At 33.3% G+C, this 16,288-nt stretch overlaps 1 protein-coding gene across 1 annotated transcript; it reads left to right on the top strand.

Annotated features, from left to right (window-relative positions):
• Nucleotides 1–9,593: 9,593 nt before the first annotated feature.
• Nucleotides 9,594–12,510, top strand: LOC134240470 (rhodopsin, GQ-coupled-like). Its single transcript, XM_062722555.1, has 2 exons — nucleotides 9,594–9,752; nucleotides 10,784–12,510. The coding sequence occupies exon 2, from the start codon at nucleotides 11,066–11,068 to the stop codon at nucleotides 12,227–12,229; it is 1,164 nt and encodes a 387-aa protein (XP_062578539.1). The 5' UTR covers nucleotides 9,594–9,752; nucleotides 10,784–11,065; the 3' UTR covers nucleotides 12,230–12,510.
• The last annotated feature ends 3,778 nt before the right edge of the window (nucleotides 12,511–16,288 follow it).

The following is a 16,288-nucleotide window of genomic DNA, read 5'->3' as shown; positions in this document are numbered from 1 at the left end:
ATTATTATATTAATCTAATATACCAGTATTTATAATAAAATTAACAAGATGATCAAAAGCTGTTGTGTTGAAAAAATACTTTGAGCATCTTCCTGCTTAGTCATTTTTTGTGTTATCAAAATAAAAAAAAGATCTTAGAAGAGAAATTAACCTCTCGTTTTAATATAAATATTAACATAAATGACAGATTTTTTTCGATTGACGCAAATTTTGTTCCTTGTGACAATAATAACATAGAATGGGCATCATTGACTTGCTTTGGACAAATTCGTCCAAAGACATTTTTATAATAATGGTCATGAATACCGTTATAATTCGCGTAAAAATAAAAGTTTTCAATTGTTATATAAAAATATATATTAGATCATGAATTACGTTATAAAATTCTTAAAAAATGAAAACTGTCCTAAAAACTTCGCTTGGTCTTGATTGTCATCTAAGGATAATGTATATGAGAGATTGTTTCGTTTGACGCAAATTTTGTTCTTTGTGACAAGAACAATCATTGACTTGTTTTTGGATAATTTTGTCTAAGACATTTTTTTTATAAATAAAAAAAAAATCATGAATAACGTTGTGAATCGCCAAAAAATAAAAGTTGTTGTTATAAAAAAAATATAGATCATGAATTACGTTATGAAAATCGTGAAAATTGTCCTAAAACCTTCGCTTTATGTTGATTGTCATTTTCCAAGGACAAGTTGCTCCATTTCCATATAATTATATAAAAATGTCTAAGGTTGTCACTATCAATGGAAATTGCAGCAATACATGCAACGATCGTTGTTAAAACACTCGAAGAAAGCTTGCGAAGTGCCTAGCACTTATAGTTTCGTGTATCTAGACAAATAATGAATATTGGGAGCTGCCGAAATAAATAAAATTAGCAGTGCCCTACTAAGACGTCTCTGCAATAATTTTGCTCACAAATAGAGACACTGCGATTTGGCCGAAGATATCTATATTTTACTTGGCTCTTATAGCATTAGTTCTTTTCGTGCCAGCGCCTACTGTGACATGGTTCGGTCCCATCATATTCGTTGGACTTGTCTCCGCAACCCGTAGATTCGAACCCGGGACTACGAAGATCCTTTAACAATGTTCAAGAAAATGACCATTCGTGTTGCATTTACAGGTACATATAGACAATATTCTTTGGAGTTAATTTCGTTTCTTTTATAAAGTTCCTTTAATTTTTTCTTTTGAATGTTTCGAAGTCATGTTAAACGTACAATTTATTTTAAACGTACAATTTATTTTAGACAGACATTAGATTCTGTTCATTGTCTTTAGTTTTCCAATTAATGTCATCCGATATTTTTTTCCATTTTGTGCCAGAAACATTGCGTTTTTAGCTCTACTGGTCAGAGACCAGAAGAGCTTATGCGATAGTAATGCGTCCGGCGTCCGTCCGTCTGTCTGAAACAATTTTTCAAAATGCTACTCCTCCTACAGATTGGTCTGATTTCAATATAACTTGCCACACAAGTGGACTTCACTAAGATACATAATTCTGTATATCGGTTTTTAATTTCGATGAACATTGTTGCCGTGGTTACAAAAAATATAATTTTCTGTGAAATTGTTTCAAAATGCTACTCCTCCTACAGTTTTGGTCTGATTTCAATATAACTTGGCACACAAGTAGACTACACTAAGACACACAATTCTGTTCATCGTTTTTCGATTTTTATGAATGGTGTTGCCATGGTTACTAAACATAGAACTTTCTTTGATATACTTTCAAAATGCTACTCCTCCTACAGTTTTGGTCTGATTTAAATATAATTTTGCACAGAAGTAGACTACACTAAGATACACAGTCATGTTTATCATTTTTTGATTTCATTGAACATTATTGCCTTGGTTATTTAAAATAGAAATTTCTGTAAAATACTTTCAAAATGCTACCCCAAATACAGTTTTGGGCTGATTATAATATAATGTGACATTCAAGTATACTAGACTAAGAACATAGAGAGACTTAATAAAGGATCATTATTCTATTTATTGCTGTTGTAAAGTTTTAATTCCCTACTGCTGCTTTTCTCTTCCTTTGCTATAAGTACAAACCAGTAGAGCTTCCGTGTCGACAGAGACTTCTGGTTTGAAAATTAACTGAAAGATTAAACTATTTGAGAGAAAATGACATCAGCAATTCTAGCTTTTGAAATTCATTTTGTTTTAATTTATACATATGCTGCATTCGCACGCCAGCATTCAAAATAAACAAACAGAGATTTAAATAAAGCAAAAGCTTGCTGAGAGCTTTAACAGTTGTCCTAAAATAGTTCCTGTTCGAACGAACAGCTATAGGACTAGTCACCAAATAATGAAAAGATAAAGCTGCATTAAAGGATCACTGTGTTTAGAGTTCAATGTAAACAAACGGATTCAGTTACCATTCTACAAGTATCTCGTAGAAATTCAAAGAAAAACGGCATTTATTTGCTCAATCTTATAGACTTTACGAAGAAAACATACGTAATCTATACAAGTTGTATTAATTGCGTGCATATTTTACAAAAGCGGAAGAATAGCCCAGCAGGCGCATTTGTTTAAGCGTTTGAGTCTCTGGACAGTAATGAATTGATCCTTGTGTCAAAGGTTCGTATCCCACAGCGGGACGTTGAGACCAGTATTTTGGATGAGACCACATAAGCCGAATTCAAAAGACCCCACAGCCAGTGGCCTGAGATTCGAACCCGCGACATTAAGATCAACCCTTAAATCCAAGACTCGGAAGCAATCGCTAAAAAAAAAAACACGGGGCCAAGGGGGCGACTTTTTATTTTTATTTTAGAACACAAGGAAAAAAATTCAGCGCTTATTAGCAGATACGCTGTATATCAAGATCTTTTATTGAAATCCTACCTGATCATTGACTTAATTGTGTAGCTGACCAAAGGATCAATAGAAACTATAAATTCATACATATTATGCAGGAGTCAAGCAAGCTCAAAATCAATGCATTGGGGTCAGTGTATTATAGAAAATTGGTTTGAAGCCTGTCCTGTATTGATTTATTTTCCTAAAAAGGCGAGTGTCCTGTGTAAAAATTTACAGAACAATGAGATATTTTCTTTGCAAGGCATCGACTTAATTAAGGGGTGGAACTTATTCTTTGATATAGATATTAGAAATATGCGCTTTTGAGTGAGGATGTTAAACCTTAAATTTTGCGTTTGTCTAATCTCGTCAACAAATATGCTGACATTTTTAGACAACAAGAAAGAATTTCTTCACAATTTTCAATCCAAGTTCATGCACCTTTGCAAAAGATTGTAATTCCAGCATCATTTGCGCATTATTGAGTGTATTTTCTATTACGTATTTATGGATAAGTCATTGGTACAGTGTATATTGTTATTGATAAACCAGTCTCCAAAACATTTCGTCCTTAACACCATAAGGTGTTAATGTGAATCTGTTAATCTGTCAGTTGCAAGAAGTTAATGTACCACTTAAATAAAACGCTGACCATTCTAGAACATTTCGACTTTAACGCTTACAGAGTACATGTACCTTCGTCAATATATGCACTGGATTTGTTTTTAAAGTCGTCATTATGCAAACTCAAATTTACATACAAATATGAATTATTATATATATGTTGCATGTAGTTGAGTGTAACGTTGAAAATTTTCACCTCAAGAAAACCATTGTCAACCGAGGCGCAGCCGAGGTTGACAATGGTTTTCTTGTGGTGAAAATTTTCAATGTGCGCCTCGGTTGTTTCTCGACCAATCAGATTCAACTAATTTACATGAAAGTATAATAGTGATTATTATATTAAGCATAGAACTAATATATTCCACTACCGCCAATAAATAGAGAGAGGGTCGGGTTACCGAGGTTAGATATAAAGGATTTATATTTTATTTCCTTTTTCAATTGTTTTAACTCGTGTTTTATCAAGTTAAAAAGTAGAAGATTACCAATTCGGCCTTATTTTATTATTTTTTAAATTAAACAATTATATGCAATAACACAATGCATATGGTCTTCTCATGCAGGTTGTGTCACTTTGTCAAATCCTTATCATTTTTTGTTAATTAAACGAAGAAATTTTGTTTGCATTTTATAAGCATTGAATTAAATTTTAAGATATATTGTTTCTATATTTGAACATCGTGAACTTTAATATCTTTTAAACTCATAAACCAATTATTTAAGGTCATAGAAATTATTGGAATATAAATTTCGATTTAAACACCATGAGGTTTCAATCAGTGTCATGTATTTGATTTACAAATAGATTATTTTTCTGTCTTGATCACGGGAAGTCTTGCTTGTCGTATGAAAATAGCCCCTAATTATTTCATTTCCTTAGAAAACGGTGCATTTATTAACTGCTTATTGAGGTTTATACAACGAATGGTACTACAGATTTAAGAGAAATACAGTATGCATTATAGAGTAACAAGAATTATTGTTGCCCTGTAATTGGCTTCGAATGCTGTCTTTCAGAAATATGTAAAAATTGATGGAATGTCCTTATCAGATTGCCTAACGAGAGATGCACATATCCATTCGACGGCAACTTCTTAGCTACTGTACATCTATTTCCATGCTTAATGGTAACTGCAAGGATTAGTTTCTGGTGTGGTTGCGTTTTGAAAACGATGTCTTCTGAATTTCTTTTAAGGAAGACTCGGGTGCACAAACTAAGTCCAATAGTTATTTTATAGTTAGTATTGTAGTTGTTTCATAGATATTCCGGAATTTGTACTGCCTTAATTTTCCATCGTGTAGTTTTTAGTTAAACCTACTCTGTTTTACCCTTCTATGAATTTGTTCCTCCAGGGTATTAAGTCTTTTTTTAGCTCAGTCTTTCTTTAGTTGGCTTATACTCCCTTTCTAGTGGTTTCAAATTTAAAAAAAAAAATCAGAAATTATTGTTCGGGGATTTAATGTTAAAAAATCAATTAATAATATATCAAAGAAGGGGGGGGGGGGGTTAATGCGGACGAAGTGCCTATAGTGCGACAGACATGAAGTGAAAAATTAAATCTCAATTATATACAAATTTTATTTGATATTTCGTCTAGTATTAAAATATACTTATTTAAAATCTCTACAATTTACAAACATCTCACAAAGACAAATAATTTGCGTACTAAAAACATACACACACTAAAAAGGACAACAATATCATTTTGCATACTTTAGTAATTTTTTTTTCAATATGAGTACTAATGGGTATTCTCTCCATTTTTAAAAAAAGATAATCCTAAAAGTTTGCAATAAAATAAACATTTTTTGTTTTACAAAAATATGGAGCAAGGATCGACCCACTATACCTTAAAAGTACACTTTTATGACAAATCGTTTGCATCTTTCCGAGAAATGCTTCAAGTCCATGAAGTCAATGGCCATATCACAAACATGATTTAAGGTTCATAAACCCTCTTCTCACTCATATGAAATTTTCTTTAACTTTTATGATTTTCCACAGGAAATATATATGCTGAATAAAATACAAACAATTATAGCATGGCTTGCGAGGCAAATTTTGACAAAAATGGCACTTAAACTTGACAAATTTATAAAGGAATAATAGACATTTGTGTCATTAAGAGTTATCTCTCTTATCAGAGAATCAATGTACCTTAAATGCCACAATTCATCATGAGTTGTGTAGTGTGGCGCATTAGTCTAAATTAAAAGAGGAAAATAGCGCGTTAGTCTAAAAACAATATGATTCTTCGCATTTTTGTCCCCCGCTTGAAAAGTGGGGGATATTAATTTGGGTTTGTCCGTCCCTCCGTCCGTCTTTCTGTCTGTCTGTAACGCTTTCGTTTCCATACGATATCTCGAGAACCCTTTGAGCTTTTGCTATGAAATTTAGTAAAGCAACTCCCTATGGACTAAAGAAGAACCCTATTGATTTTGAGGTCAAAAGATTAAAGGTCAAGGTCATAAATAAGCAAATTCTGTCTGTTATAACACTTTCGTTTCCACACGATATCTCTAGAACCATTTGAGCGATTGCAATGAAATTTTACATAACAACTCCCTGTGGCCTAATGAAAACCCCTATTGATTTTGAGGTCAAAAGGTCAAAGTTCAAGGTCGTAAATTTATATATTCTCTCAGTGTGTAACACTATCATTTCCGGGCGATATTTCAAGAAGATTTTGAGCTTATGCAATGTAATTTTATACCAAAACTCCCTAGGACCTCTCTCGCCCCTCTCAAAGTGCCCCGCCCCGTTTGTTTTATTAATATTTATAGTATTACATGTCGCTATTTTTAGCACAGGGACATGAGGAGAGTTATTGCGTATAAAACAGGTTCTCGGCGGACTTTATGTTCTTATTACATCTAATAGAACTGTTTAATGTAGGCTAAATAAATCAAACACCATGGATTGTGTAAAATTTTGAGAATACCGAACATGATTATATACATGTATGTGACTTCAGTTCTACATATACTTAACTTCATGTAAAGCCATTCCGTGGTCTAGTGGTATGTCTCTCGCTTCGCGTGTGAGAGGTCCCCGGATCGAATCTCGGTCAATCCTCTTTTTTTTTTTTTTAAATACTTTTCTTTCTTTTTTTTGTACTAAATGATAGTATTCAGCATGTGAAATGAAAAAATTATGAGGTTATAAATTATGAGGTTATAAAATCATCATTACAGTGTTATCACACCCTCGCGTTAGATGCGCGTGCTTGTCAGTAAAGCCACTAGGGTGATCATTTAGTAAATGAAGACAAAGCCGCTTTACGATTTGCAAGCCTTTATTTCTCGTCGGGTCGGACAGTATCAGGGACAAGCGCGTCCCGATTCCAACTCTCTGAATGTTAACAAATATTTGTATTTATAGACATAGTTGATATTTGACAAGTTTGAGTAATATATGACATGAGTTAATTTGATTTACAACTAGAGTTAAAGATTATCATTTAAAATAAACAATAATTAAGTCACTCAAAGCACAGTCCATTTGGTCATATCACTCATGGCTAATTAAGCAATTAAATATTTCAAAATAGATAAATCTGACATATTGGATCAACTCATTGACAACTCATTAAATTAAAAACAGATGTAAGAATTTAGAATTAAAAATATCCAAATTAATTGTCAAAATGTCCAAGGGTACATTTTCATCTGTGACAATACCCCCTTGCCCCAGTAAAACACGTCCTCGTGTTTTGAATCGGTACGCTAGATGTTTGTTCACTTGAATAAATTTGATGTCCAAAATGAATATTTTGCCGGTTTTGTCCGTAATTTAGGGCTTTGATGGAACGATTATAGGCCTCATTTTCAAGTTCACGTATTCGTTGTATGTACAATTCCTGATTGTTCAAAAGCTGAGTATTTTCAGTTCTCAGGGTCAGAATGGTGTTGTCTCTTTCTTGCAGTTTCGCTTTGTTTTCTCTCCATTCTTCTCGGACGTTAGCACTTATTGAATCAACCAATTGTTTGTGAGATGAGGTTTCACGTCGTAGAGTCTGAATTTCTTGCTGCAACATTGAAATAGTTAATTTATCCTCAGAAGTGTTGTTATTCGATGATTCGGGCAGTTGTCTTGTCGGTAGTTGATCAAGCTTTTCTTCTTGGTTGATAATGATGTTAACTGTGTCGGCATACATAATTTTCATCTCCCTTATCTTTGCGTGCATTTGAAAAAGTTCCGTCTTAAGGCCATGGTGAATATTCATAGTTTCGTGGAATGCTGCACTCCGTAGGTTATAAAAAGGCAGTTCGCGGAGATGAGATTTGCTTTCTAAGTATTTTTCCATGCGAACTTTGTCTCTGGACTTTCGTCTACCGGAACGTTGCTCTTGGATTGGTTCACTAGTATTTGCTATCATGGTAATCCTCCCAGGGGAAGAGAGGACAGTCCTGCACATTCTAGCATAGTGACCATGACGCTTGCATCTGTAACACTTTTCCATTTGAGCACGGCAACTGGGTCCATGGACAATTCCACATCGGCCACAAACTGGAAATTGACACTGAAAGGGGTGATCCGCAGGTCTCCGTTGTGGTCCAAGGCTGCGATTCATAGCGGCGTGTACGAAATTCAAGATGATTTTCTGAATTTGGGGAATTCTCGTAGAAGTAAGGGGAATCAAGTAGTAAAACTCGCTTGGCTGTGAGAGGGGGTCGTACCCGGTTATCTGCACCACTTATCACACCCTCGCGTTAGATGCGCGTGCTTGTCAGTAAAGCCACTAGGGTGATCATTTAGTAAATGAAGACAAAGCCGCTTTACGATTTGCAAGCCTTTATTTCTCGTCGGGTCGGACAGTATCAGGGACAAGCGCGTCCCGATTCCAACTCTCTGAATGTTAACAAATATTTGTATTTATAGACATAGTTGATATTTGACAAGTTTGAGTAATATATGACATGAGTTAATTTGATTTACAACTAGAGTTAAAGATTATCATTTAAAATAAACAATAATTAAGTCACTCAAAGCACAGTCCATTTGGTCATATCACTCATGGCTAATTAAGCAATTAAATATTTCAAAATAGATAAATCTGACATATTGGATCAACTCATTGACAACTCATTAAATTAAAAACAGATGTAAGAATTTAGAATTAAAAATATCCAAATTAATTGTCAAAATGTCCAAGGGTACATTTTCATCTGTGACAGTGTGATAAATATTCCATATAAAAAGAATCTTCTATACACATAATAAAGAATAGGCAATCAAATCTTTATATGCATATTGACATACATGTATTTTATTTGCTTCAGTAAACATGTATACATTTAATAATTCTACAAATTCAGTCAGGGGGATCCGACTTTTTCCCTGAGCGGGGGACACGAATTCTCTGAATTAGCTTGTTATTGCTAGCGTTCGAATCCCACGAATACTATCATTTTCATAAAAGAATACTTTTTTCCGAGACTTTTTTTTCTCGGAAAATTTTTATTTCTCTAATTACTAAATTCACAAAATGGATAGGATTTCTTACATGTAATATCTAAAGCTACACGTATATGCATTCTGCACGCCTTGTTCCTCCATCTTCTTTACATATTTGTAATGCAAATTATAAAGCACAATTAATTATATTTTATATTCAGTAAGAGAAACATACATGTATCCATATAAATGTGGTCATTAGTTACCAAAAGAATTAATCTTTATGACACATTAACCATGTTAAAGATATGAACATGCAATGGAAAAGATCAAGAGACGCGTATTTCATCGTTTAAAGTAAATGTACACGAATATATTTACCAGTAATGATATAACAGGATATTTTAAAAATAGAATCAGGGTTGATTTATCGTATTCGCATTCATTAAATCCCATAAGACGGTGAGGAGTCCCTAATCTGTACCTAATCTGCATTAAAATCTTTTTGAAAAAATACTAAAAGCCTCCTTTCAGATCATTCTCTGAATATTTCATTCAAACGGATTCAATGAAAACATTCCACTTCAAGTAAGATGTTTGACATCAGTTGTACGCTTGTAGTGATAATATGATAATATGTTATTATCATTTTCGCCCTGAACCACAGAACGCGCATCATAGTGTGAAAAATGAATCGTTGTAATAGACATAAATACGGCTTCAAGCAGTGGATCGCCTCAGTGTATACGAAGTCTTGCTTCAGTGACTGAGCGCGTAGCTCAGGGAGTAGGAGCAAACCGTTTGTCATTTATCACAATCCAGGCTAATTTAGTGATAATAGCTACATAAGGTCAAACTCGGCTGTGCAATGAATGGGATGTAATTCAAACAGTGTGCCCAGGTAATATATATTTTTTATTTTTTTATTTATTTTTTTTCGATTTCTTTCAATACAAAAATTATTTCTCAAACAAGCTGCTAACTTGAATAAAATTTTAAATTGCATAAATTAAATAGTATTTCAATTATATTCAAAGAGATTTATATTTTACTGTGCTTTCTTTGATGAACGAAATAAGAGTCTTGTATATTCAAAAGAAATTAGTAATATTTTTTTTTTTTTAAATGTTAAACTTGTTTTTTTTTTTACGTTTGTCTGGACAAATTTGTCAGTAAATTTGTTGGAGTCTTCGTTGTTTGTATTACTAGTAAATCTATAAAAAATATTTATGTGTTAATAATTTAAATTTTTTTTAAACAGACACCATTTAGGCTAACGTTGATAAATTTACAACAATTTTTTTAAATACAAAAAGGGTGAACATATTTTTTTTAATAATGAAGGAAATTTATACTTTCGAAAAATCTAAATACATGTATGCGAAATTTATTTTTAAATTCATTTGATTTCATCTTGGTTTGAATTTAGTTTTCATCCCCCATCTACATTAGAAAAAGGTCTGTGTGATCGTATATTTGTCTTATTTTGTGTAATTTATTTTCTGTTCCCACAGAGAATAAATATTTTACGATGTCAAATGGCAACATTTTCTTATATTCAATTTAAAATGAATTATCAAATGTTGACTTCTGAGTATCCTTTATATTTGATAAGCGATCTGTGAAGTAATTATTCAGCTTTTAGCATAAAATTCAACAAAAATGTTAAGCACCCCTGATCAAAGGTACTACTCCATCACAAAACGTCATTATTGAATTAACTACAGCAATCGGCATTATGATCTTTTCTAAAAGTAGAAAACAATTTTACTTTATATACACAAAATGTATAAAATACAAACATAAAGAAATGAGGAATAAAACGGATATCAACCTTTCCGATGTCAACACAGTGGTTCCGTTATTTGTATAAATGCACACGAACTCAATATAAACAAACATGTACTTATGGACCTATATTTTTCTTTGCAGGGCATATGTACTTTTTCTGATTGTGATTCAAATTGAAAACAAGAACCTTTCCTAGATCAGTTTATTAAAGTCAACAACGTTTCCTTTTATTTCTTCATCATGTGAACCAAGTTTTGAAGATTTCTGTCTAATCCGAATAGCAAACATTCCAATAACAGAAAAATGAACGAAAAAGCCCAACAAATTATGGAAGTTTTTATTGAGAGGATAATCATGTCATCGATGTAGCAGAAAAAAGAATACAATAATAAAATTAAAGGATTTTGCTTCGCCACAACCAAAATGAACGATTCTATTAATGACACAACAACAGTAATGGAGGATTTATGTCCTCATTCTGGCGTAATTTCGTGGTACACTTGTGTCTTTGAGCTATATGCACCAACTGCTTTGTTTGTGGACAAATATATCAGTCCTGTTCTTTATTTCATCGGGCTCTTTGGGAATACGCTGACAATCAAGATTTGGAGCAGACGGATCAGAAAGACTAATACATCGGCATTGTATCTGACAGTTCTGGCTTTATCTGACCTTTTGTTGTTATGTCTGCATTCCGTCATGGAACTTCAATTTACATGGGGCGTAAGTACCCTTAACAAACCTACATGGTGTCCTGTCTTCTTCGTCTTCTATATGTTTGCTCAATACATGAGCCCGCTTCTTATCATGGGATTCACTCTCGAACGGTTCATTTCTATTGCCATTCCATTCAAAGGTGAGCGGTTTTCTAGGAGAAACCGCGGTGCATTAGAAATCGTTGTGATAATTTTTGTTTCCATCCTACTGGCAGTACCTCAGATATTTGGATGGGCCGTACTGTCAGATGGCGAATGTCAGGGTACAGGATCTGACTTTTTCGAAACCTGGATTTGGGTTAGTGATATTCTAGTGTTTTGCGTGTTCCCAGTTGTCTCCTTGGTGTTGAATATCCTTGTGATAAACGCGGTGTCTCGTTCAATAAAACTTAGAAGGGACACTGCCCCGTCCTACGAAATGAATGGATATAGTAGCAAACTTTTAAAAACGAAGTCGAAAGACAACAATCGAGCTCGTTTACGCATTTCCACGGTAACACTGCTATGTGTCTCATTCTATAGAATTTTCACCGTTATTCCAGTGGCTATAATATTCGCTTTACAGTACAGAATTCCGCCCGGAGATCAGACTTTATCCGTGAGAGAAATAGGATCAGACTCAACCTGGAGATCCTTTTTTGACTATTTCACAGCGAAAAAGATAATTGATGAAATCGGACTTTCGCAATACTCCTGTAACGTTTTCCTCTATTATATAACGGCAAATTACTTCCGGAACGAAGTGTGCAGACTTTTTCAGTCATTGACTGAGTGCAGAGTGAGAAATTCCGATGCTCGGGGACGCAGAAGTGGCACTGACATTTCAACAAAGGGGACCGTGGTTAGTTTGCGGAAGTCATTTTATGATTAGAGGCTGAAATGTGAATTCAATCCTTTCGATTATTTGAAAGGAACTGGCCCTAGCTTAATGAAGCAGTAACGTATGAGTATGTGATAAAACATTCCAATTTAAAGTTATTTATTGACTTTCTTGCTTTTTTCTCCAATAAATCACCATATCATTATCATGAATGCATGTTTTATGCTTTTAACAGAACTGAATCAGATCTGTTTTTGTATGTAACTTTACGTGTCGCTAAGATTTCAAATTGATTTTGTTGCGCCAAGAATTTGGATTAAATTCAATTTTTATCTTCAACTTGAGTGTTTATTTCTTCATTTTTTTTTTAATAAATGTGTATATTTATTGACAAAGATAGGGATGCTTTTTGGCGCCATACATGTATACCTAAAATTTGGTCTAAAATTGTGCAATCAAAAGAAAATTTTATTTTTCGTATCACAGAGGTGATTAGTTTTCTTTTCCCACGCTTTCATTTCCTTATAATTTGTATATATTAGACATGTTAGACAACCTTGCAAAGTAATTTCCAAATCATTTTATTCATAAATTTAAAAGTCATCCATATCTAAATTTCGTATAAAAACGCGGTAATTCCCAAACATAATAAAGGTTTTTTTATATTACATGTATGTATTTTTCAGTCAACTGTGCATGCTTGACTACGGTTTATACGAGCATTGAATGCCACACGCGTCGTTAATTGGTGTGGTTAATCTGAGAAAACTATTGTTACTTGTGGTTGTTTGTAAATTTAAAGACTTTAAGTATAGTGTATTATACAACATCTTACGTCATACATGTGTTTAAAACAATCTGATATGCAAAAAAGCTGGGTTAAATAGATAATATAATGCCAATTGTCTCATGCGGAACTGAAAATCGTACATCAAGAGCCACATTCCAGAGTAAATAATCCCTATCAATTAGTATATGGGAATTGTTTCAACCCACGATGTCTATTTTTTGTGGCAATGCTGAATCCGAAGATGGATTGAGAGATTTGTTTGCGCCAGTCTTTGCTTGACCCATTTCGCATGACATCTGCATAATATATATATAATGGTAAATCATCATATAATGGTATCTACATGACGCTTTGAAAGATAAAATTACAGGGAAGGTCTGGAGACGAAAACTTTAGACATATGTACCACAGAATAAAAGAATTTTATAATAACTCTTGAATGAAAATTTGAAGAGAAAAGATATATCTACAAAGAACAGGGCATCAAACACAGACACCGGAAATGTCAGAGGTGGGATCAGGTATCATGATGAGGTAAGCATCCCCTGTTGTCCGGTCAAAATTACAACAAATTTCCCTTCTTGTCTTTGTATTTGAATGTTGTGCAAGTTAGCAACTTTTTAACATACTTTTTAATCAAATATGTAAAGAGCAAATATATCAATTTGAAACTTAGGTCTGTTCTTGTGTGATTATGCAGCATATGTTAAATCTTTCTTTCTAATAGGTATTTCATTGTGAAAAAGAAGAAAAAAAACCCCAAACGGGTTTGTAGTTATCGCTTGATTTTAAATTGATATTATACCAAAATAAATAAAATTTACAAATATAGAACATGGAATATAGTGAACATTACATATATGCAATCAGTTGTAGTCTTTATTATGACAATTCATCAAATGCAGCTTATGGCGACTGAAACTTTAGTGGAACTTCCACAAAAACACCAGACATTTATCAGCAAAATACATTCACTTGAAACGTGTGAAGATATATAACAACCAATAAATCGTTGATTGGTACAAGATGTACACGCATGAATTTTACCACATATTCTCTCGAAATAAAATTATTTCTTACAAGCACGGAGCTTTTTTTTGCAAGCAAAAGGTTTTTGAAGTTTGACATAATTTTCAAAAATGTTCATATTTGACGTGTGCATTACATGTGACTCGATATTTCCAAGCATGCCTTTGTTGTGCCCTCAACTTAGCATTGAAAATATGAATTATTAATAGTTATCCATTCATATGTCAACTCGACATACACATGTACAAGTGAACTCAAAATACAATGTTAAAGACAGACAGAGCCTGTTACATCTGTTTCATTATTTGTTGTTCTGACCTTAGACTATAATGGGAAAGTAATAATAATGTGTATCCCGCACAGGATGACTTCTTCGACCTTTCTTATTTATGAAGTAATATTCCAGCGACAACTTGATGAAGAGGTGAAATGAAAAAGATAAAAAGACAAAGATTAGTAATAGATCCCAAACCAAAAGTCTTTGATGAGACTGTGGCTCTACTTGTTTGTGCTAAAAAGAAAGGGAGAAAATCTAGCTCTTTCGCTTGAAACTTTGCAAAAACAAGAAATAGAAAAAAAAATTCTTTGTTTATTGTTCTTTGCAGCAAGATTTATTACAATTAATTTATTGTTATTGCAAACGTGTAATAGGAATAATCCTTTAAGAAAATCAGAAGTCTCTGTCGAGTCTGTGGCTCTACTGGTTTGTACTTATAACAAAGGACGAGAAAAGTAGCCATTTGGACTTGAAACATTACAACAGCAATAATATAATAATGATCCTTGATTAAGTCTCTTTTCGGGGCAACTTGTGTGCCAAATTAAATTGAAACAAGACCAAAACTGTAGGAGAAGTAACATTTTGAAAGCAGTTCACAGAAAATTCTATTTTTAGTAACCATGGCAACACCATATCGAAATCAAAAACCGATGCACCAAATTATGTATCTTGGTGAAGTCTACTTGCGTGCCAAGTTACATTGAAATCAGACCAAAACTGTAGGAAGAGTACCGTTTAAAAGGAATTTCACAAAAAAATTATAGCCTTAGTGACCCTAACAACGTCATTTAACGAAATCAAATCCGATGCACTAAGTTATGCATCTTAGTGTAGTCTGCTTGTGTGCCAAGTAATACTGAAATCAGATCATAATTGTAGAAGGAGTAGCGTTTTAAAGGAATTTCACAGGAAATTCTATTTTTAGTAACCATGGCAACACCGTTCATCGAAATCAAAACCCGATGCACTAATTTACGTATCTTACTGTAGTCTACTTGTGTGCCAAGTTATATTGAAATCAGACCAAAACTGTAGAAGGGGTACCGTTTTAAAGGAATTTCATAGAAAATTCTATTTTTAGTAACCATGGCAATAATCTTCATCGAAGCAAAATTCGATGCACTATTTTACGTATCTTAGAGTAGTCTACTTGTAGCCAAGTAATATTGAAATCAGACCAAAACTGTAGAAGGCGTAGCGTTTTAAAGGAATTTCACAGAAAATTCTATTTTTAGGAACAACTGCAATGGAAACACCGTTCATCTTAGTCAAAAACCGATGCATTATTTTATGTATCTTAGTGTAGTCTACTTGTGTGCCAAGTAATATTGAAATCAGACCAAAACTGTAGAAGGTGTAGCGTTTTACAGGAATTTCACAGATTTTCACTATTTTATGTATCTTAGTGTAGTCTACTTGTGTGCCAATTTATATTGAAATCAGACAAAAACTTTAGGAGGAGTAGCGTTTTGAAAAATTGTTTACAGACAGACGGACGGACGACGGACACCTTTCTATCGCATAAGCTCTTCTGGTCTCTGACCAGTAGAGCTAAAAATTATGTAGCTGTATCTTAGTGAAATTTACTCCTGTACCAAATATCGTAATCAGTCCAAATCTGTAGGAAGAGTAGTGTTTTGAAAGCATTTACCCAACATTCTTATATTTTGTAACCATGTTAAACACCGTAACCAATATACATAATCATGTACAGTATCTGGAGTAGAGAGACTAGACAAGATTTTCCGTTCATTTTGGGAAAAAATATTACAGGCAACAAGTTGTCTTCTGGCTCGTAGTGGCAGTACCCATTTCCATTTGTTTATGCATTTTGTTTCGTACCTTGTATATTTTTATTTTACCGAATAATGGTATAATGTTAGTTTTTAATTTTAAAAAGGGGTATAAGACGATTACAATAAACTAGAAATTAATAAGATTCACAGTGAAATGGATTTTTTTAAAGCACGTATTTTGATAATTCAAGTGTACAGAGATGAACGTTATTCAC

Source organism: Saccostrea cucullata, unplaced genomic scaffold (genome assembly GCF_032062105.1).
Source record: "Saccostrea cucullata isolate Sc308-1 unplaced genomic scaffold, CSIRO_AGI_Scuc_v1 ctg530, whole genome shotgun sequence".
Lineage (NCBI taxonomy): Eukaryota > Metazoa > Mollusca > Bivalvia > Ostreida > Ostreidae > Saccostrea > Saccostrea cuccullata.
This window is presented reverse-complemented; position numbering and strand designations above follow the sequence as displayed.

Coding starts and splice junctions, on each gene's coding strand:
- LOC134240470 (XM_062722555.1), top strand. CDS start 11,066: ATGAACGATTCTATTAATGACACAACAACAGTAATGGAGGATTTATGT.